This window comes from Falco naumanni, chromosome 12 (assembly GCF_017639655.2).
Source record: "Falco naumanni isolate bFalNau1 chromosome 12, bFalNau1.pat, whole genome shotgun sequence".
Lineage (NCBI taxonomy): Eukaryota > Metazoa > Chordata > Aves > Falconiformes > Falconidae > Falco > Falco naumanni.
The window spans coordinates 21965578-21989378 of NC_054065.1; the positions used below are offsets into that span (position 1 = coordinate 21965578).

The 23801-nt window shown below is 43.3% G+C and overlaps 1 protein-coding gene across 1 annotated transcript in view; it reads right to left on the reverse strand.

Annotated features, from left to right (window-relative positions):
- Positions 1–20374, reverse strand: part of KCNH1 (potassium voltage-gated channel subfamily H member 1) — a 187372-nt gene extending 166998 nt beyond the window's left edge. Inside the window, exons 1-3 of the mRNA XM_040612100.1 lie at positions 20175–20374; positions 6938–7061; positions 6585–6691 (exon numbers count right to left, since the gene is read on the reverse strand). Coding sequence (XP_040468034.1) covers positions 6585–6691; positions 6938–7061; positions 20175–20247 — 304 coding nt within the window. The 5' untranslated portion in view covers positions 20248–20374. The remainder of the gene's footprint in view (positions 1–6584; positions 6692–6937; positions 7062–20174) is intronic.
- Between the last annotated feature and the right edge of the window lie 3427 nt (positions 20375–23801).

The following is a 23801-nucleotide window of genomic DNA, read 5'->3' on the forward strand; positions in this document are numbered from 1 at the left end:
CCAGTATTTCCAACAATACATCTACTTCCATTTACATTTGGTGTTCAGTCCTGGCAAGCTCTCCCACCAATGAAGTTTAATGATAATACCAATGCATAAACAAAGAAGTAAACACATTCTGTTAGATTTGGAATCAACAATGAAAGAATCCAGAGTTTCTCTAATGACACAGGACCAACCCTGCTAAAAAGGGGAATGTCACTTCAAAGCTGGTAGAGAAGCAGTGTGAACAACTGGGAAGATATGAAAATCTACAGTGAACTTCTGACAGTAGCTATAGGACCAGCTTGTCTCACGGTACCAAAGCTAATCCCAGAATTCACAGATGCAGCTCTTAATAGTCTTCACTGGCCTAAGCACAGTACTTGCAGTGTTGCCTTAAGGGCAAGACAATTTTAAGAGCTGTGATCCAAGTCCCAAGTCTTCCCCAGATGAACACGCAGTAAATATCTCCACACCATGTAATTTCCTACCTGTAACACAAATACTACTGTCTCTTCCCTCTCCTATTTTCTAGTCCTGTGTATTTCAACAGGGATATGTTTGGCCACTTGCTGAGCAGGAACACCAGCATTTAACAAGCCATTTAACTTTGGCTGAGGTTCTTCAGAAACTCTCATAATATCAAAGTGAACGAAACATTAAAGGTCTGTTCTGGCTTCTCCCCTCAAGCATAGTGATGAACTCTCCTTCAGTTTTGCCTCTTGTCAAACAAAAACAGGCTACAACAAAAATCAAAATCACTGTCTAAATACGCTCTTTCCTCATACCTTGAACCACTTAACCAAAGAGGTCAGCTGTTTTTCAAAACTACAAAAAGTAAATTGTTTAAATAAAACTGCAACACAGGTTTTGTTTCCACAAAGTAAAACAAAATTTGTTTATAAATACAATGAAAAAAGCATGTTTTGACAATTCAGCTGACATCTTAACTGCCCTCACTGAATGGGGCAAGTTTCCTCAAAGCAGCACAACCTCTGGTTACCTGATAACGTCTCAATCAGTCATCAGACAGGTATTGTCCTGAAGGTAAACAGCCAAGCAGTATGGAAATTAAAAGGATAGAAGCATGTGCTGTGTCTCCACTAATTCCCACATGCAGCAATGCAAACAACAGGACTTCAGTTATCTAAACAGCATGGGTGACCATTAGAGTCAGCTCTCACAGGCTTTCACTTATGCCCAGGTATTCAGTGTGACAGTTTCTCTCTGTCACACACAGACTGAATAGTTTGTCCAATATCAAATTAGCAAACCATCTGATGAGATGTGATCAGAAAGTTAGGCAAGCCACGATATCCACACAGATTTTAACTAGGAGCACAGAGAAGCCTGTGACATTTGACCATGCAAGACAAAGAGCAAAAGCCTCCTACAGACTCTGCCTTCTAGCAGGGTGTGCACTGAATGAGAACAAACCAACATAGCTCACCACTCCATGCCAGCATTAATAGACCTTAAAATACATTTCCAGCACTTTAAAAGCTGTTACCTTCATGTCTTCCTCATCTGGTGCTGCTATGCTCTGGCAGCTAATGCTTCTAAAGGTCAAATCTTTACATGCTAAGGTAAGGAAAATCAATTTCAGTCCCCAAAGGTGGAATCACTGTGCACAGGGATTATCCTATGACACCGAAACAACACTGTAGAAAAAGGTTCAGCACATGACCTTGTACTGCAGCAGTCTTGATATGGTTTACCTAATCCTGGGTTCTCTGAAGAACAGAAAGTGAGTATAAGAAAGGCAGAGAGACACAGGGAAGACTTGAAATCTTCTTTCCATTTACCTCAGATAAAATATTTAAGGATTACTACTGGGAAGCCTTACTGTTCTGTATATGTTTGAGGACATGACACCAGGTCTTGGTTGCCAACATATTTGAAATTGACAAGGTCAATGGAATTACCAGTTTTATGAATCCAAAACCCTTAGATTTGACCTTGCTGAAAGCAACTGAACTCATGCAGATGGATTTCACTGAAAAGGAGATGCTGGTGTGCATACTGCTTGACAAATATGGAGCTAGATTTCAATGGGAGGCTCAGGAGGATACATGCCACGTTACTCCAACACCCTCATTCTTTCCTACTTCTGGCCCTATGCGACGATTTTGTTTAGCAAAGGTCTCCATCTGGAAACACTAGAGGCACAGCACACACTAATATAAATTATTTTAACCAATAGCAGCTATGAGAAACTCTCCCTAGTGGTGGGCTATCACAGGTCTACCACCCTGAAGTGAATTTTGCTCTCTATAAATTAGGATAGGGTTGTTTGTCTGAGTTTTAACCTCTGTAGAAAGCACTGGTCCCAAAAATAAGTACAAGTAGAATAAGTAGAATCTGCCAAATCACTACTTTGGGCTTATTTGTCATTCTTTGACATCTTAAAGCCTTCTAATATGCGGGGGGGGGGGGGGCATATGTGTTAACAAAATATCCAACAAACAAACTATCCACACACAAATACTCATGGTATTAAATCTGTACAACATTCAAGCACCCAGAAAAACAGGGAAGTGAACCCTGGGACAAACTGAAAGTGAAGCCCAGCCTTGGGGACTCTCACTATAACATATGTACTCAGAGGAGAGGTACTGCTTATCTAAGCCACTTTGTAGAGTGCAAACTAATTACCTGCAGCATACCCTTTGGCTGTTGCCATTCCACTGGCCCCACCTGTAGAAAACCTCTGAGAAAAAAGAAATTATAAAAAGGTGTCTTATCACTCTCTGCAGTACTGTTGCAGACTGTAATCAATGGGAATGCCTTTGCTCAGACAGGGGACACCTGAAGGCTCTTTGTAACTCTTCATATACTTTAGTTTTGAAGAGTCCAGCCCACTTCAGATATTCTTACACTGAAGCAGATCAAGTACTGCATAGAAAAGGGGGTTAGATTTCAAACGGGCGCCATTTTATATTCTTACAAAAGCTTACTTCAGCAATAATGGAAGCAAGTGCATCTAGAAGAAGCCTGCTTTTGCACTGCTTGTAACCCAGACCTATACTGTAGATGGAAAACTAGGCAATGTAACTCCAAGTTTAATTTACTGCGCCATTTTATTTTATGAGGCTGACCGTAAAGTGTAAGAACCTAACAAATATCTGTCAAAGTCTCATAAGAAGTCAGATGCTTAAGCTGCATGAGTTCAGATAAACTAAGATATGACTGAGACTAGATACAAAATATTTTCTAATACATTAGGCCATATTCTTCCTTGGTGTAAGTTAACATAACTCCACTGATTTCAGTGAGACTTAGCAATATTTTGATTTTCCTATATAAAAATAAACAATACTTCCAGCATCACTGAACGCTCACATCTAATCAAACAATGCCACTGAAGCTCTCACATGAAATTACTGTCAACCCGCCTCTTGTCATTTTGCAGTGCAGATTAAAGGAAGCTTTCACTTTGTCTCTTTCCAGGTATGACCATGAATTCCCACTGAATGCAACAGGAATGTAACAGGATCAGAGCAACAATGACAAAAATCTGGTGGCTGTGCACCTGCTTGCTCCAATTGCTTCCAATTATCCTGAAGGAGCTCTGCATTAGAAATTCCAGAGAGTAACAATGATCATCACATATCTGCTAAGTAATCAAGGGCCTAGCCCAAGGAACCATCAAAAATCTCTATCAAATCTTAACTTTAAGTTCTGAAAAGAGGGAGGATAGTCACTTTTGGATGCGGGCAGGGCTGGACAGAGAAACAGGAGGTCAGGGTAAAGATAGTACCCATAAATGCAAACATGACAAAGGCAGAAAATTGTATCATCATTCTTCTGAATATTATAGCCTGTGTTGTTTCTAGAGTTGATACTGTGAAATTCAATGAGGCTGGTGGATATACTATACCGATCAACATCTGGATGGGGAATTCTTAACAGACAACCAAGTAAAGACTAGCACTGGACCACCACCATGGAGAGCGCTGTGTCAAAAAAACCCTATCACTTCTAGTAGCATTAGTAATTGTCTCAATCTATTGTTGACATATCTAGTGGAAGATCAGGACATAATTGTTACTCAGAGAAAGAGGGAGATGACTGCTGCTCATAAAAATACAAGATGAAGATTGACCTGCACTAGCAACACCATAATTAACTTGAAACTCCTGCTTTGTTTTCCTTCTTTCCCCCAAAAAGGATAGAGATTGTATTGTTAAAACAGCTATAAGTGTGTTAAATGTGCAGGCTGTGGAAAATGTACCAATCATTGAACAACACAAAAATGGAAGAAAAACTTGCTATTTATTATGACTCTTAGCTCATGGGGTGGGAGTGGTCAGGTAAAGAACAATAAAAATCTACTTCCTCTCTGATTTACTGGCTAATTTGAAGAAGAAAATTGAAAGAGGGAAGAATAGAGAGACAAAAAAAAATAAAAAAAAGAAACAAAGAGCAGGAAAAAGACGCCTAACAAAATCTGGGGTCCTTTCGAAAACCTTCAAAATGAGAGCAGGTTGAAACCAATCACGTTTACTGCCCAAGCAGGCAACTGCCATAGTTGCAGGCAGAGGCAAGGTGCCCACAAAGGCACATGCTAAGTAACTGGTAAACAACACTGTTTTCTATAATGTGGCTTATTCTGAGAAAAAGCTCCAGGGTGTCCCCTTTCTGGCACTTTTTAGTTACAACTCTCTAGTGTTACTAGCCAGTCTCTGTAACAGTAGTTAATGTACCTCTAAGGCTACAAATCTAACAAACAAGAAGAGTACTGCATTTCGTTAAACTTAAAAGCAAGCTCTGTGCTTTCCTTTTTCCCATGCCTGTGACCCTCTGTGCTCACACCAGAGCCATCACAGCTCTGCTTTTTGGCATGTTGCACAACACAGCTTCTGCACAGCTGGACTTTGTTCTAGGCCACCTCTCCTCAGGGAAGTGCACAGCAGGGCAGGAGACATTCCTCACTCCATGGTTACCTTGCTTTAATTCTGCATAAAAGACAGAGAGGCCCCAGGCCCTACTACAGGCCATATGCTGCAGCAATGACAGAAGACTAGCTGCATAATCTCTTGGTGCCAAATCACTGTTAACTAAGAGAATTCCAGAGCCTCCTAGATCCCATGACTGCAGCTTATTTACTTGGCTTTGGATGCATAAATGTGAGCTGCATATGGTCCCTACGGCCACTAACTGAGCTTGGAATAGAAATCAGCTTTAAGAAATAGGTAAACATTGGAGGCAGGTAACACTCGAAGGAAAGAAGCACAAATCAAGGCTATTCAGATAGCGCATATAACTTTCCAAATGCATTGGACCAGCAAAGCTGTGCTCCCGAAGAGCCCTCAGCAATGGTACCGTGTCAAAGGTCATCATGCTTTGGACAGGCTCAAAAGAGAAGACAACAACTAAAAGAGAGATGAAGGGAAAATCTCTCAAGGACTTTTTTTTTCTTCTCTAAAAAAATAACAAAAAAACATTCCATCTACTTTTGCACCACCACTTCTTAGAAGACCAGCTTAATTCTGATAGAAAACAAGCAGCTCCACACATCCACTGATCAATAACTAACATCAATCAAGCACTGATCAAGCACTAACATCAGTAAGTATTATATTTTAGCTTTTGTGAAGTGCCTGTGGTTCTCTCACCAAACTCCATCACTACTAGCTGGCCATTTCTGCAGAAATACCAATAGTTCACACATACAGATAGATTGGATAACCTTTCCCCAGAAAACTGGTCTTTGTAACAAGAAACAAAGCAGCAAAGAGGTTAACTGTCAAAAATTACATCATACCAGCCTACATTATATTTTGTGTTTGAAGCCCCCCATACCCACTAATGTGGAACTGACCAAAATGATCATCACAGGTGTAATGGGAAGAAGCTGCTAGCAGAATGCTTCTGCAAGGTACCCTCCCCTGTACACAGACACTACCAGTTCCATGATTAGAAAGCAAAATTGTTAAGAGCAAAACAAGTTACAGAATGTAGACTTTCAGCTTAACATTTGGCCAGGCTGAAGACCTCAGTGTACTTATATTTCAGGTGACATTAAGTAGATGAAAATAACTGTGCCATGACATAGTCCACACTAGATGGGACAAGTCCTGGGCAAGTAGTTCATCTGCTGACATATGCCGTTACAGACAGACTGAAATTCCTAAGAAAAAAAATCATATCCAAATTAAGGAATTTTTGTCCAAAACAAAAGTTTCATGTGAAAACATCAGAAGTAGTTCAGCTTCCAAAACAAAGGATGGGTTCTTTTTATTCCAAAGCTACATCTAAATATTGGCTTTGCTATATCAAATTTTTAAAATATGAAAAAGTATGTTCTCTGTAAACCTAGCCTGTGTATTATCATTGCTGATGGAATCTTGAGTATTGTCTTAAAGCATCACACAAAAATTGCTCTAAACGTCAGAACAGATTAGAGAGCTCTGTCTGCCTCCCTGAGTGACTTTCATCCCTAATGTTCTCATTTCTCCCTTGTAGGTCAACTGGTAGAACTGGGGCTTATTTAGCCCTAGATAAAGAAGAGTCCTCCAGCTGACAGACTTGCACTTTACACAATTATGTAAAACAACTTTACACACCTACATTAACAAAGAAACCAATCAACTACTTACTGTTCTTCTTGTACATCAAGATTTCAAAGGAGTTCATCTCATAATTCTCAAATGTTTGCCGGACCTTGTCAATTGTATCTTTGTCTGTCAGCTCTCCATACATAAAACTGCAAATAAAGCAAGAAATTCAAGTCAGATACTAGACAAAGGCACAAAGCCATTTGTTTACAGTGTGAAAAGGACCTATTTAGAAATAGCCGTTCTTTGGTTTTCTTTCACCTGGAAAGTGTATTTGACAGATGCAGCCCCAGGAGATAACAGATAAAACTGGAATAAACAGATTACTTTTCTCCTCAAGCAACAAGCACAACACTACAAGCTATTTAACAGAAAATAAATCTGTTCTCAAATACCTGCAGGTGCTGCTTTTTTGCATAACTTCTGCTCTGTGATATCCTGATAGCTTGCAAAATCCATCGTTGCTGTAGACAATGGGCCAATCCACTATCTGGGCATTACCCAAGACAAAATTAGTGTCTGTTTGAAAGAGCACATCAGTTAGATATTAGACAAGGCTATGGTTGCATTAGAGGAAATACTCATTTCAGGACCCAATCCTGATGGCTTCAGTCCCTGCACAGCTTTTCCCAGATACTATTCTCACTGCGGTCAACAGGATTATTCACGGTTTTAATTTTAAGTAAATCCTTTTTTAAAAAAAAATCAACATATTAATTACTCATGCAAAAGCCCAAGAGGATGGTTTTATGCAAATGAAACAGGATGGTTAAGCAGGTAAAAATTCATCTCTTGACTGAGGACAGATGCACCAAACTGCTTCCTTCTGTGCCACATGCACTGACCCACCATGACACTCAGTTTGAATGCGAAGCCTCTTAACACACAGACAAAACATCACACAAGTGATACTGCTCCTCTCTGAATGCAGACACAGTGGCTCCTCTCAGTATCACCTTCACTGCTGGCCACACAAGCTCAAACACTTCTTGTGTGACATGTATGGCTCCAAACATGGACACAGTGCTCCAAACTAGACACCGTAAAACTAGGGTTAGTACTTACACCAGCAGAAAAAACTTTTGTTTGCTGTACAAGCCAGGAGAAAATTCAATCAGTAAGAAAAAGAACTGAGCTGGATTCATGCCTCCATTCTCACTGGATCTGTGCATGTTACTCTTTTTTTTTTTTTTATGATTGCTATTTCAATTCAGTTATGAACACACTCAATGCTGGGCCCAGGTCTTGCTTATCTCTGCTGCTTTGGCTCTTGTGCAGTCAACTAACTACGCCTGCACCAAGAGGCATCGGTGCTGCTGCTTGGACACTGGCGGCAGGGGGAGATTGGTGACCCCTTTCACACCTGCAAAGACCCCCCTGGCTTTTGAAAGAAAAGGCTAGGCAGTCACACAAGATTAAGAGGCATTCGTGTTGAAGGGGAGCCTTTAAGGGAGTCCGCTACACTACCTACTTTTCAGGATCTACCCGCAACTGCTTGAATATACATAGCTGTCCTTAATGCCTCCTGCAACCAAGAGACAGAAACAAGATATTTTACCAATTAATTGCAAATTGTTTATTTTAACTTTCCCTTCCAAAATCTTTTGTCCCATTGCAAACTTCAAGTGAATTTAAAGAAGACATTCCCATAGCTATCTAAATCCATTGCCCAGTCCCCTGAGCATGATTAAGTGTGACTTTATACACTCTTTAGAATGAAATACATCAGTAGTATAACTTCAGGACATATTAACTGCTTTGTTTGTCACAGTCTCTTTTAAATACTATGGGTTTTGCTTGGTTGAAGCTTTTTGTTCCAAAGAAAAAAAATGTCTTTTACCCCTTCTTATGAATAAGTAAGCCAAGTAATTTCTCATTGCTAAAGTAAGTGATTTTCAGTGTCTGTTATAAACACTGCATTGTACTGTGCTAAGATATTTTTAGATTTTCATCAGGAAGTACAAAACAAATGACAAAAAATACGCAAATACAAATACTAGGCCAGGTCCTGCCCTGATCTGAACGGTATTATTGCATGCATGCATTCCTTCCCACCATCTCCCCTTCTCAAAAGGTAACTTAGCCTTTCTTCCACTTCCTCAAGAGCTTCTTGAATAACTTCTATTAGCTTAAGCAGAGGCCTTCCTTTCACACTTAAACCTCAATAGTCTTTGGACAAATAACCTCTTTTTTTGTTAAAAGCTATATAGAGCGCCTTTCTGATGACCGTTACTGTGGTAATCCTACTTTTATCTAGCCTTGCAACATTTCTGACAGTTCTCTTATCCCCTTCCTACAGGTAAAAACAAAGCACTAAGTCCACAAAAGGATTTAAGCACCAAAACATGAGACTGCTACCGCCTAGCCCCTAGATGCCCAGCTCTCAAAGACTTCGTATCTGGAAGCTCTGTCCATAGAGTTGGTAAGGTAGAACTGAAAAGCATTAGCACAACAAACAGAAACCTGCTCAAATTAAATTATGGAAAACAATGGAAAAATAGGATATTTTAAGGTTGGGGTTTTTCCCTTTCCTAGATTACCTATGATACCAATATTTTAACATAAGCCCAGTTCTCACAGAAAGTACCCAAGATTCTTCGCCATAATTGCAGAAGCTAAAGAATCACATTGCCACTTGCTTTAGTTTTGGCCCAATGAAGCCTGATTTGTTGGGACTGGCAGTTTCTAATACATGCTTAGAGAACACGCACCTATTTTACTCCTCCCTGACAGCCTAGCAGTTTGGGTGTCCTCCTACAAGACGTGGGGCTACCTGAGGGCAGTGAAAGCTCAGCCTTCAACTCCTGAATGATTGTTCTAATTATCAAGCTACCAAAGAGAACAAATGACAACATCCTTACCATATAAGTTTCTAAGCCAGTGTGACTCAGCTGCCATATTTTATGCATCCCTATTAGGCAATCCCATTAGTCTACGTTGGGTGAGCATCTCCAGGAGGTGGAGGTAGAATGCTTCAATGGAGAGTCCAGATTTGGTTTAGTTGAGAGTTACAACCTTTATGTACCCTACAAAGCTTTAGAGGCAAAACCTTGGGCACCTATCAATTCAAGGAGAAAGTCAGAGGTTTTGATGATCCCACTGTTTTGTAAGTCACTTCTAGCTAGTTCCCACTTCATGCATCTTCACCCTTCTTTGATACAGGCTTTGCATATCTTAGAAACACAGAGGAAGTAAATATTGAAGCTGGACCCATTCTCCGGAGTCACCACCACACCCCTGACTCATCTTTGGGCTTGCTCCTCCAGCTCTATTGCCACACTTTTTTAGTACTTGCCCTGGGGTCATCCCCAGAACCAACAAAATGCCCTGCAAGAACCAGTGCTTAGGAACTCCTCAGGTAGCTGAAAGCCTGGAGAGGGGCCATTGGCCTCTGTGAGCACTGCAGCCAGGCAGCCAGGAGAAGATGTAGTGTAGCTCAATCCAAACTGACGGGCCAGGAAAGAGGTTTCAAACCCACTGCTCTCTGCCAGCTTTCCTTGGGAGGTTACCAGGCTCAGGATGATCGGTTCCTTTGTTCTTGATTTTGTTGCAAAAAGAGAGACTGTCTGCACCAGTGGTTTCCAAACTTTATGTACCCACTTTTTTCTTTTTTTTAAACTTGCTGTGGCCTAACAGACCACAGAGTGGGAGCCCCAGCATCTGAAAAGAAAGGGTCTTGCAGACAAAGAGGAATTTATTTCCAGTTACTCACTCCTCTTCCCAGATCTCTTTAAAGGCAAAACAATGACACAACAGCAGTTCTGTGCCTACATGGAGAACACGCCTGCATTTCTTCAGAAGGAGCATCTCTGACAATGGTATTTTGCCTGTGTGAACACTGGCAAGACACAGCATAAAATAAGGACTCCCGCTTACAACACCCCTGCATAGGTTATTCTGACAGATAATCTGGAGGTAGAAGGGCTGTTCTCATTGTTATTGTTTACATTCAATTGCATTGACATCCCTGACAACGTGCTTGGAGACAGCTCATAATGCGTTAAACAATTGTTTCTAACATAAGAAAATATTAAGTAACATCCACTAAGGCAAATATTGCTTCTCCATCTACAGGGGCACAGGGTCCTAGAGGCCAGGAAACAGCTGTAGTTTTGTTGCACAACAGGCACAAGGGATGCCCTAGTGAACTCTCTGAGCATTGCAAGGCAAAGCTCTTTGGGGACTCACAAGTAGGTCAAAGCCACGAAAGGAGCAGGTCAGAAGACCATGAAGAAATCCACTGCTAAATTCTCTTCAAAGACAGGAGGTTAAATGTGCATGTGATAGCTGTGGTACTCAAACTTTAGTGACTTGAGGCACCTCTTTGAAAGGACTCAAAGGACTCCCTTACCAGGAAATCAATTTCTATCACAATGTCGGTTGGGTTAGTGGTATTGCCCGGCCCAAGGAGAAGCTGTAAGCATCACTGGTCCTTCTTACTTACTCCAAGAACTGAGCTAGGAACTGGAGAGGGCGGGCTTATGTCAAAGAAGACCTGAAGTTCTGGCCTGTGCTGCATTTGGCACAGTCTGAGCAAGACTATTAGGAATCATAGAAATATGTAGAAGCACAGCACAGAGTACGTCATGCTGTAGAAAGACAAGAACTGCAACATCTCAAAGGCAGCACAATTACTTGCATGAGCAGGATGGGCTTCTGTGACGAGGGTCTGCAGCACTGGCTACTTTGTGAAGCACCTCACTTACTGTTTTCTAACCTGCATTTTCCACAAGTCAGTTCTGTTCACTACAGTATATCCACATGCCAGCCTTCACACGCTCAAATGCCAGACCTGTTTTGGATTATCACTTTAAACTAGACACAGCTGCTTTAAAGCAACAAGAAAAACATTTTAACTCCTTCCAAAACATAAGAATGGATTTTGCTCAGTCACTGAAACCAGTACTTTCCTCCACTCACAAAATACACCACCACAGAAGAATCAGAAAACGTCTTTCCAAATAACAGCAATCCTTTAACAGCAGCAATAGCAAGTCTCTAGAACACTGAGTTTCACTGAAACTGCCATATCTACTGAATCTTGTTACACACAGTGCTTTCTTTAACCAAAACTGTCTATCAGCTCAAACTTCCAAAATGCCTGAATTGCCCTGAAGCAGCTCACATCTGGTCAGGGCTAGCCAACTGAGGGGAGGTCACCTCCTTGCAAGGGCATGGAGCAAGTTACTGAAATGCTTCCTTCCTACCACTCCCCTGCACCATTGCGCATTCGCGCCCAGAGCATCCTAGCCTCTCCTGTAAGATGGACCTTGCCAAGCGGAGGCCCCCACCTCTTTCAGAGGCCAGCACATCGTTCTGCCTTCCCTGTCCCTTCGGTGGTGCACAGGCCTTCTCCTGGGACATGCTGGCAGAAGGTCAGGGACCAGCCACCAGACCTATTCCCACGACACTGCCAGGCATGTCCCAACATTGCTGCCTGCACAAAGGAAGCACACAGAGGTGACCAAGAGGAAACCTCTGCTCTGTGAGTTGCAGCACAGGTCTCGGTAACAACGGAGGCTGGTGCCTGCTGCACTTTCAGATATGTGTGCAGGTCTGCCAAAGCCCCCCACAAGTGTGCTTAGGTTGGCACAGTGCAGAAATGTAAATCAAATATATTAATCTTTTCCCACAGTCACCAAGAAATGCAAAAAGATTTGCTCCTAATTTGTTACCCTCTCAGTGAAAGGAGAATCAGCATCCCTGTGGTGGGAAAACATGCTCCCCACCAAACTGGCTAATTCTCCCATAAGTCTCCAAGAGAACAGAAATTGCCCGCCTCATTCCAGACCACAGCCTTCATCATGCTGGGTGAGGACACAACCCTGGCTATAGAGACCAACATGTCTCTTGTTATCATGTCTCAAACTCCTCCTACGGATCTTCAGTAAAGCAAACCTAGACCTCTGCCATCACACAGCACAAACCACTACTACAGCAGAACTGGAAGAATTGCTTCATAAACAGGTTTCTTACCCTACCCATGGTCACTGGGATGGGGGGATGGGCGGGGGGGGATACAGCCTCCTTAGCTACTGTTCCGTTAGCTGGGCATAAAGCAGCAGAGGTGCTATGCCACAGCCAGCATAAGAAATGTGCCGTAGGCAAAAATCATGTGCAACTGTCATACAATTAGAGACTATATCTTGGAGCTTAAGTATAAGGGACAGATGACTTTCTAAACAACTCTGGTATTTACAAACGTGTAACTTTGCATCACAAGTGGAATTATTTGGCTATGGGGAAAAAAAGATGGTTTCATTTTTGGTAAGGAACACAATGCATGGAAATAGACAGTAGGCCTGTCAAAATTGCTACATCACACAGCTCATACCGTGCTTTTGCTTTAGCAACTTGCAAAGGGTAGGTATGTATGAATTTTTGCTAATGTTTAGTCTTAGCTTTGAAAAAAAGTAAACCAGAAGCATTTAGTCACACTGATTAGTTATATTGTTCAAATGTAACTTCTGAGATCAAAATATGGCCCTAAATCTGTACAAATAAGTCAAACTGAAAATCAAGTACCTATTCAATCCTTTCTTTGCATACACAGGATTGAAGGCTTACACTTCAGGGAGGGTTAGACACAGGAACCAACCATATTTTCATTGTAACAGAAGCGCTGTAACTGCATTCAAAGCAAGTACGTAGCTGCCCAAAGGGCTGAAAGACTATTCATATGGTAGAATAATAGTAATAAGGCAAAATTCTGCTCTTCCGCCCACATTCTCCTGCAGAAGTCAACGGTGTTACATGGATACACACATCTACTCAGTATCTCCTTGTATTCATTCCTAGAGTGGGAGTGCATCAATGTTTAAATACCCCATTGAACAACTTGATATCTCTATAGAATGATGATATAGTGGCCTCAAAATTGTACATCTTTAATATTGAGACCAAATTATTTTAAGCTGTAGCCTCAGTCTAATTCAAAACAACATATTATAAAACTCTGGAGATAAGTTCATTTGGGCTTACGTGTTTTATAAAAGTTTTATATAACGACTTATTTTACATTAAAAAAAAATTAAAAGCTCCTTGGCTGCTACAGCATGAACAGAGTCCACGAAATGCAGGCATTTCATGCTTTATTCAAACATGACTTACACCATCATGTGTACTGCAGAGCATAGTACAAGACCAGGCTGAGAAGGATTATTAAAAAATTTATTTCGTCATATGTACCACAAATAACAAGAGACATTAACTAAAGCAACAACTCCAAGTGACTCAGTTTGAATCATTACAGAAAATTAATGCCAATTTCAGCCAGCAGTATAGATAAAGACTACTGGTTCCACCTCAGCATTTGTTATTTTCTACTGTTATAGTTACTATTTCACAGTAGGCCTCTATCATGAGAAAAGTTTAAACTGAAAACAATACATCCTTCCAACACTAGTAACTGTAAAGTCTTCATAAGTATCTGTATTTTTAAAAAATAAAACAAATTAGTGCAGAATAACAGAACAAAAATAGCTGAAATTGAAAGTGCACAAAAGCATTTATATGTATTTTATGCATAGCATCATTCTTCACCTGTCCCTGAAGTATTGTCCATACTGAGAAATGTATTTTTTTTAAAAAAAGACATTTAGACAAATGTGACCTTAGCATGATAAATTATAAAGTTCATCAGTTGTAAGAGTCATACATTACACCATTCTTAATAAAGCACAAACCCACTGTTTAGCAGTGAGACTTCATAATTTAATTGGTCAGGGGGGTCTTCCTCCCCATCTGATCTTAAAAGACATACAGGAAAAAGCATCTTTTAGTTGCATCAATTATATGGGCCTTCCATCAGTTTAAATAAGCTGTTTGATTTACTGATTATAGCTACAGCCATCAAAAGCCTTAAAAGCATTTGACAAGACCTAACTCCTTGCTCACTTTTAGCTAGATGAGTTACAAAAATGCATTAACAAATTCTCCAATGAATGGGTTTCATTAAGATTTGGTTTATGATCTTGTTCTAGGATTTAATGCAGAAATGGATTGATATGTTGAATTATCACAGCAGAACTTCTTGAGCTTTCAAGAACATTAATTTTAAAACACATTATCTATCATGTATTGTACAGGGGTTTTTCCTCACTATCTATAAAAGTCATTTTAAGGAAATCAAGTTGTACATTTCTAAATGCATAAAGATGGCACACCCAAAACTAGAAGCTCCTGGCCTAGTAAAAGTCAGCAAAAAAAACCATTTTATATTCAACTCAAGTGATACTGAGAAAAAAAAAATGCCAATAGCAAATAGATATTTTGATGTACTGACCAACTGTATGAAAAGCACGGGTGAAAATAAAAGTGCCTCCACAGCTGTTAACTTAGAAAAGAAGGAAGATCAGGAAGAAATAAAACCCTTTCCTTTGTTTCATTCTCAGTTTGAGACAATGTCCTTAACACAGAACCTATGAGTTGTCCCCCTTGTGGTTTTTGAAGGTCTGCTGCTTTCATGGATGTCTTGTTTTAATCAGTGGCAAAAGACAGACACGCATACTAGCGGACTTTACTTAGCCAAAAGTGATTTTACAGGAAATCTTGAATAAACTGGGTCTTACAGGATTAGATACAGAAGTGTACAGACTCAAGTTAACCACTGGATGCCAGATTTGTAAAGGGTAACATTCACTTCACCTTCCACAGAGCAAACCATAGTAACAGGAAGAGGGCAAGAGAAACAAAACGTTCAGCTAAAGGCACTCTACACATACGACACCATCTTACTACTCATCCATCAGTTTTCCATGCACTTTCTGCAAGGTGTGGCTGGCAAACAGCTTTCCATAGAAGGGAAGGCAAGCATTCTCCAGGACAGACCCCTCTATTCCATTATGCTGGGGATTTTTTTATGCTGATATTAACCTACTGAAGTCCAGAAGGTGGATGAGACTTTATAAACTGGCAGCATGGGGCAGAAAACCTCTTGCACATCTGCTACAGCCTTGTAAGTCAGCCCATTTGGGAGCTTTAAGAACTGGGATAGCTTAATCCAGACATTGCACTTCATAAAGATACCTGCGCGCTTCCCTGTGCAGTTAGCTTTGTCTTTTTCAGTACTTTCATGTCTAAAACAGTCACTAAAATGCATTTCACTATTCAATAGAACCTCACTAGGTAACTCTAGGATGTAATTTACCTGCAGCAGAAGACTGCTGGTCCCCTGCAAATAATGCATTTAATCTAGTTGCCTGAAAATTCATTGAAAATTACAGACCTCTATGAACTGTCAGGGAACCAAACATATTGTATCAAAAGGAAACAGAAAAATATACTCCACCCAAAAAACGTGCTTGCTAATTTCAACAAAAGCAGTCCTGTTCTCAGTATGAAAATACTTTCTTGATGATTGATGTTATTTACTGAAAGTGCTGCAGTAGTACAAGGTATCCCAGCAGTGCCCAGGGCCTGACTACCCTTGGCACATCACATACAGAAGAGTGATGCAGAGCTTGTCCTGTTCATACATGTGTTCCCTACCAACAGAATAGCTCTTGTAGTCTGAAAGCAATTAGGCCCGCAACACTTAAGACAGTAAACCCTTATAGCATGCCTATACTGCTTCTGGACCCAAATCACACTAGCTGCAGCCAGGTCTGTATCGCCCTACCATGCCGCTCACTGCTTTAGGTTTCAAAGCGAAGGTAGGCAGGGCCAGGTTGCAGCAGACACAGCACTGTCTGGTCAAGGATCCTTTGCAAACATTTCAATTAAGTGAACATTTTGTTCAAGTGCAAAAGCATGAAAATAAAGCAGTTTAGTTCTGCATTCTCTTTTAGTTTCCTTTGCATTTCTCTCCGACTGAACACAAAACCAGGTTTTTCAGTTTCAGAGCTGTTTATAATACAGTTAATTTCTCTCCTAGGTCCCAGACAATGGTACAAGGTTAGCATGCCCAGGTTGCAGAATGCTTATTGTACTGGGACCTTATAGTCTCCAAAGGAAGCAATGCCATAAATCATGGAAATGTCTGTTATACTCAGGATTTGTGTCTGAAGGTGGTTTTTCTTTCCCTCTACAGGGAACTCACTGCACTCTCCATCAAAGGGTGCATATTTGCTTCCACACCTGATGTCTCATTAGGATGTTGCCTGGGGATTTAGTGAAAGCAAGGCTAAATTCACACAAGCCTTATGTCCTCTAACCTCCCCTTCTTCCAATCTCCTTGTTTCATCCATAAATCAGAAAAGCATCTGTGACTTCCACTGAAATTCCAAAGCCACATAAACACAGGGCTTGCTTTAGCCACCCTTACACATGCAAAGTATCACATACCTCACTGAGAATTTTGACCAAGGAAGGACTGCAGAATCCAGCTATCATTTAGGTAAACTGAAAAGTATTTCTGCCTCCAGTTATTGATAAAGTATTAGCATATCATGAAGAATCAGAATACTCTGTAATATATCGCACCATTTGAATTTGGGTGCCTTGGCCATGAACCAAGTTTATAACTGTTATTGTTATAGAGCTTGTATACTGTGGGTGTATTACATTATCCAAGAAAAACATTAATATCGCATTAGCAGTAACCATCAGGGGCTAGTGATTCTTTACATACTGCTCTGTTTTACAGCATGGGCTCATTTTCTGTCCCATTGGGTGTTCTGGTCTTTAAATATTTCAGTGCTTCAAACAAATTTTTGTCAACCAAGCACTACAAGCAACATTTATTTTCTTAGCCCTACATGGCTAGTACAGAAACACAGCTTTTAAACATTAAATATGCGGCAAGCAGGATTACAGTGTCCCTCATTTCAAAAAGAAGGACTGGATGAGGTACAGAGGTCTAGGCAGATGACACTTCATATATTCTTTGCTGCGTGTGCTATCATAAGGCCATCTCATCCCATCCCTGGATGGGCTGAGAAATTCTCAATTCCTTCTTTAATTCCAGTGTGTGGGGAGGAAATACCGTGCAGCTTCTCAGCTTATCGTGGCTCTTTGGGCTGCCATGTAGTGCATGAAAACCCATCTCAGCTGATTTGCAACCTAAGAAGCAGCTCTCATCCCTAATACCTCTAAAGGAGATGATTCAGACCAACTGAGTTTGAGGTGAGTCTTGCTGCAGATGGTGTGATATAAACATGAGCAAAATACCAGCCCTGACGGAAAACCCCTGAACTTGCCTGCCTACATACGCTACGATTACCTTTAGCCTTTGAACATGCATCAGCTCACCAGTCCCACATCTAACATGAAAGGCTGTCCAAAGAACTCCTTATTAAACTAATGGTAAAAAACCAGTATAATTAGTGCTGTCCTTAGAGCAATGCTTCCAAAAGAGGTTTCATGTCAATTACTTTGTTATTGCCAACTCGGTGAAAGAGACCGAATAACACCCCCCGCCCCAAAACATAACATGTATCAATGAATGTGTTTTCCTCAGTTCACCTGTGACTGTAGATGCATGTCATCTACAAGTACCTTTAAGTGAAGCACTTACTCAGGAACTATTTCTGCTCATTGACCAAATTCCTCTCTTTCCAAAGGAAATCCTCCCCAAACTGGGAATGTTCCTGTATCTGTATCAACTCAGTATCTGCTGGCACTACTTAACTTGCTTGCATGTGCCAGCAAATACAGTTTGACAGCAATCCCAAGGTTTATTTGGCAAATCCCAAATGGCCTAGATAGTTTCATTGCGGGTCACATTACTACTCAATCGAATGAAACCAAGAAGGGGGAGCCAAACCTCAAGCTTTATGGGCCCATTTAAACACTCATCCTGTGGGCATCCCAAACCATCTCAAAGACCAAGTAGGCAGGCCAAGGTGAGACAGGCAACAAGGAACCGGCATGTTTCCATACAGCCCCCATGCTGGCCAGCACAGCCCTGCCTGGCGAGGAGAGAAAGGAGACTATTCTTGTCTCCTGACAGAGACAGAGGTTAGAAGATGCTGATGTCCCACGTTAGAACTGATTCATACAGCATTTGTATGTGACGGCATCACATTTACAGCAAAGCTGGGTTGGGTCCAGCAAAAACTAGAAGAGAAACGGGCTTCTAAACCTGAGTCACTTCCCTAAGTCACTTCCTAATATGTCTGAACTGTGCATCACTTCCTACCAAGCCTAATCTAAAAACTTGTGTTGATCACAGCCCTCAGGACTTGCTGAGCATTTGGAAATGGAGCGCTGCCATTTTACCTGTGCTGTCTAGCACCATGCTGTTATGACACCTTCTTAATAATGGGGGAAGAGAGGAACAAACGGAGCATAGCCTCTGCTGCACGATTCTCCCCATCTCCAAACCTCAACTGATTTACTGCATCAAGGTTTTGGCACCGAAAGCCAAAAGAGAAAATTGTTTTTTAATGAAGAAGATAATCTACAAAGTCAAGACAGATTTGAGAAAAGCATTAGATAACTGGTGTTGGAAGATTAGAGATGCAGCCTGAATGTGATGAAATGCAACATTTCATTACTTTTTTTTTTTTAAAAAAGGGCAAGATTCACTGTAAGAACGGCGAGTATCTTTTCAGGAATGCAGCTTCCAACCCCTTCCCTTCTACAGCAAAGTTGCAGAGAAAAAACACCTAGAAAAAGAGCCTCACAATTGTATATAAAAATAAGGTCTTATCAAAGGCTGTTTCTCTAATAAAATTGCCTAATTTAAAATAATGAAAATCAGTCTTTAGATAATTTGAGTTTCTAGCTGCTTATCAAGAGGGTTAATTGTCTTTGCCTTATCAGAACAAACTGGCTATATTTTAATTAATTAACTCGTCTAGTCTTCAAAAGGAGCTTAATCCTGCATATTCTCAATCATACCACAAGTTCTCAACCCCTTAAGTAACCCCCCTGAAGTCAACGGGAGCGTTAAAAATGGCAGAACTTGGGCTCGGAGCTTTAAAAAAATAAATGCACATGCCCAGGCTTAAACAAACACATAAAGGCTGGTTGGTCGCGGCGCACCGAGGGAGCCGCTTTCGGCAGGTCCCCAAGTGAAAGAATCTGGATAACGTTAATGCCTATTTGCATGCAATTGTGAAACTGGAGGCATTTTCCACTCCACAGTTTTCCAAGAGAAAGACCTGGTTGCAGCGCGCTGGGAAAAAAGGAATTATCGCCCCTCAGCCCCCAAAATGGCAAACTCTCTCCTCACTTGTGACAGAGCCCCCCTCCAACTCGGGCCGGCAGCCCCCGCCGAGCCCCCCGCGCGGCTGCCCCTGCCCAGAGACCATCTTGAACGCCCGGACCGCCTCCCGCCGCCGCGGACCCCGCCGGTGCCCCGGCCCCTCGCCCCCCGGGCCGGCTCAGGCCCCGGCGCTGCCCCTCGGGCGCAGATCTCGCCCCGCACCGGGCACAGCCCGCCCGGCCGGTCCCCCCCGCCGTGCCGCCGCACCTGCAGCCGGAGCCCCGGCGGAGGCGGCCGCCCCGCTGCCCGGGCCGGGGGGCTTCCCGCAGCACTCGGGCGGCGCGGCCGGCCGGCGGCACCGGCTTCGGCCCGGCACCTGGATGCGCCGCTCCGGCGGAGCCGCCGGCCAGCGGCCGGGCTCAACGTCCCTCCGCCCGGGGCGGCCCCCGCCGAGGGAGCGGCGGGCGGCTTCGCCTCAGCGAGAGAGCTCGCCCTCAGCACCGGGGCGCCGGCGCCTCCCCGCCGCCCCGGCCACCCCTTACCGTTAGACCTTCGCACGATGTTCTCCAGAAACGTGTTCTGAGGCGCCACCAACCCTCGCCTTCCCCCGGCCATAGTCGCTCTGCGGGAGCGCGGCGCGGAGGCTTCGCTCAGGGCCGCGCCGACCCGCGCTCTGCCGCGCCGCTGCCCGCCCGCCCTGCGCGCCTCATGCCTCCGCCGGGACCGGCAGGGCTGTGCGGCAGCGGCCCTCCCGCCGCCTCCCGCGCACCGCAGCCCCGCGCCCGCCGCCGCGCCGCCGGACCTCTCCGCAGCGCCCCCTGCCGCCCGCCGCCGCGCCGCAAGGCCGGTGCTGCAGCGCCATCGTCTGGGCGCGCCACGGCGCTCGCTGAGGGCTGAGGTGCAGCCGAGCCGCCCCGCCGGCTCGGAGCCGGGGGCCCGCTCCCCGGGGGCGGCGGCGGCGGCGGCGGCGCTCCGCAGGGCTCTGCCCGCCCCGGCGCAGGTGGCGCTTCACGGCGCCCCCGAGGCCCGCCCGGGGCCCGGCCCCGCACCGCGGCGCCCCGCGAAACTGCGGTAACGGCGCTGCAGGCTGGCGGCCGCCGGGGCACCGGGAGGCAGCGCAGTTTCCGCCGCCTCCATCCGCGGCGGGACGCCGGAGGCTTCGCCCGCAGCCCCTCGGCGCGCCTCGCCTCCCGACGGCGATGTCTTTCGGAAGGCTCCGTAGCGTTATGTGGTCAAACTGATCAACAGCTCAGCGGAAGCTGCGCAATAAACTATTTAAATACAACCTTTGACAGGTTTTGAACTCTTTGAAATATTTAATTTATAACGGTTTTTGATTCAGGGATTAAACTACTTTGTTCTTTCCCTTTTACAAACCTGTCAGCAAATGGAAAACACTCAGATCTTTAATTTTCACACTGGCGTTGGTATTGACTTGCTATAATGCCTCATTATGTGCAGCACCTCCAGGCTCCACATCTCAGGGCACACCCAAGACACGTCTCCTTATATTCACATGCCTGGGCAAAAGCAATTTCTCACAATACAAGCAAATAAAGCAGGGCAAAGATGACAGACCACCTCACTTAGGCTTTTGATGTATTAGCACTGCTCCTGCAGAATTCCAGCACTGCCCAGCCGGCTGCCCCCTGGCTAACGCTCGGGCCAGCAGCACAGCCAGGGCCCGTAGCCAGCCCCAGAGTAGCCACAGACACTGCCTGACCCTGCTGCGCAGCGTGGCCGTGGCTCTGAGCCATCGCTGGCCATACAAGCCCTGTCTTCCTGCTGCTGACCTCCTGCCTCCCACAGCATCTTTAAGTGGAAGGCCACATGCTGCCTGTTGCAGGGAGTTGAGGCGTAGAGGCAGGGAACAACTTCGTTGCGGCAGGAGCTACGGGTCAAGTCCCAGACTGTCCCAGCATCTGCAGCCCCTGGCACAGCAGGAGACCAGGGGGACTCCTAAAACCACAGCAAGGCCCGGCCCTGCTCCAGGCATATGAAGCAGCTGTGCCATGGAAGCAGCTTTTAAACTGGTCATGAACTGTTATACTGACCACCCCTGGATTTGCTGCCGAAGTCCGACAGATTGGGAGGGGGACAGAAATCAAATGCCTGAAGTTGCAAAAAAAGCTACTAATCCTCCCTGAAATGTTGTTGGACTTTGAAAAATGCCATGGAAGCATTTATTTGCATCTTTACACATCTAAATCTATCCCCAACAACTGTACATGTAAAGACTCCAGGTTATTTACTTCCTGCTAGCTTCAGCAGCATAGGCCAAACCTGAAGAGATCTTAAACTTTCCGGCAATTTCCCCAGAAAAATTGTAACTGTAACCTTTGACACTGAAATTACACAAGTGTTAACAACCAAGAGTGAGGTTTTGAAAAACTAGGATCTAGAAGACTTTCATTATTCCTCTAAGCCACTGTGCCAGAGGGCTAGATAAGCGCACACTAGCTTAGCTTCTGCCAGGCTCTGCAGGAATATCTATGACTTGGAGATATCTGGCTGCTGGCATGCACTACAGAAACTTTAAGGCCTTTAAAGAAAAAAAGATTTTAAACTGAATCAGCAAGTACACAGAAGTGGGAGCAAGGGGACACAGAGTAAAGAGGAAAAGCCATATTTTTTCTGGAACTCCACAAGCATGGGCTGGCTATGGTTTGTGTTGCACTGTGTTGTCCAGGCTCTGATTATCAAATTTTTCAGTGCCTCATGCTTAATCCTACAAATTCTACATCAAAGGTACCATTTTAGCTAGGTTGGGATTTACGTCTACCCTGTAACATTGCAAATTAATAAATGTTATAGCAAATGGAAAATTTGTCCTTTATCTTCTACCTCCTTTAGGCTTCCTCTCCACTGCAAAATACGACTCCTGCTGGTGATACGAATTTTTCACCACTAGTGCAGACGGACACTGTGTTAATGTTTCACTCTGATTATTCTGAATTCTATGCTCATTTTCTTGCCATTACTGGTAAATTTTGCAAATGATACAAAGCTGGAAGCAAAGCCCCACTTGAAGCAGCACACATACACTGTCTGACTTCATTATCAGGTGGTTACCTCACTCCAGCTTCCAATTTTTTACTTTCTGAAAAAATGAAATTGCTTAATTTGCTTTTTTGCTAAAGCCTATTGGACAGATCTAACACTTCCACTTAAGGCTAATAAAAAAAGGTCAGTTTGCTACAGAGAACATTCAGCTATAATCTATTATGCTGCTCTTTTAGCCTGGTTTATCCTGAAAAAGGCCCTAGGTCAGGATTTCTAGTACCCCACAGTAAGTGACTGTCCCTTGGCTGCAAAGCCTTAAGCTACTGTTCCAGAGTCGTTTTGAGCAGCTGCTGCTGCTGCAAAAAGGACAGATTTGACCTCATATAAGCTGTACGTATTTGTCACCCCACTCGACCTGAAGACTAGCCTGAGAAGAAACCCAGCACTGGTGGTGAATGAGGAAAGACAGCTGAGACGCCTCCCTTTTTTGGCAGCAGCCTGTATTTATGCCAACCCATTTACTAACGTGACCATAACTTCCAGCATTGATATACACAAACGTGTTGGAAACTATCATCAATAAAAACACCAGTTCCAGGCACTAATTTGTGGGAATGTCACTAAACCCCATGGCATCTATGAAATAAAAATGTTGGAACAGGACAGAGCTCATTTCTTTCAGGAGTGAACCTTGTGACAAGATGAGAGATACTACTGTAACTTCCTTCAGAAAACTTCCCCTTAGTCAGCCACACAAGCATCTCTAGGTAATTTGTTCCAACACCTAACAAATCTCCTAGGAAAGCTTTCCCTAAAATGGTGCTAAATCATCTGGTCTTTAAAGCTAGTAAAAACTTTCTTCAGTGGACACAAAAGTCACCAACCCTTCTGAAAGTTTTCAAATGCATGAAAAGTTACTATAATGCTCCTCTACCTGCTCTCACTGCCTTTCGGTCTGAGTAAACCCAGTACTTCCAATGTTGCACAAGGCTTTTGTTGTTTAGACTCTATTAGTTCTTTGGGACTTGTCATTTCACTCTCACACCATCAAATCAGTGAAGAAACACAGTGGTTAGGGAAGTCTCATCTGCTCAAAATCTAATTAATTTACGTTGAAAGGCACCATTTTTATTCATGGCCTTTTTGATTTCTACCCTGTTTTGCAC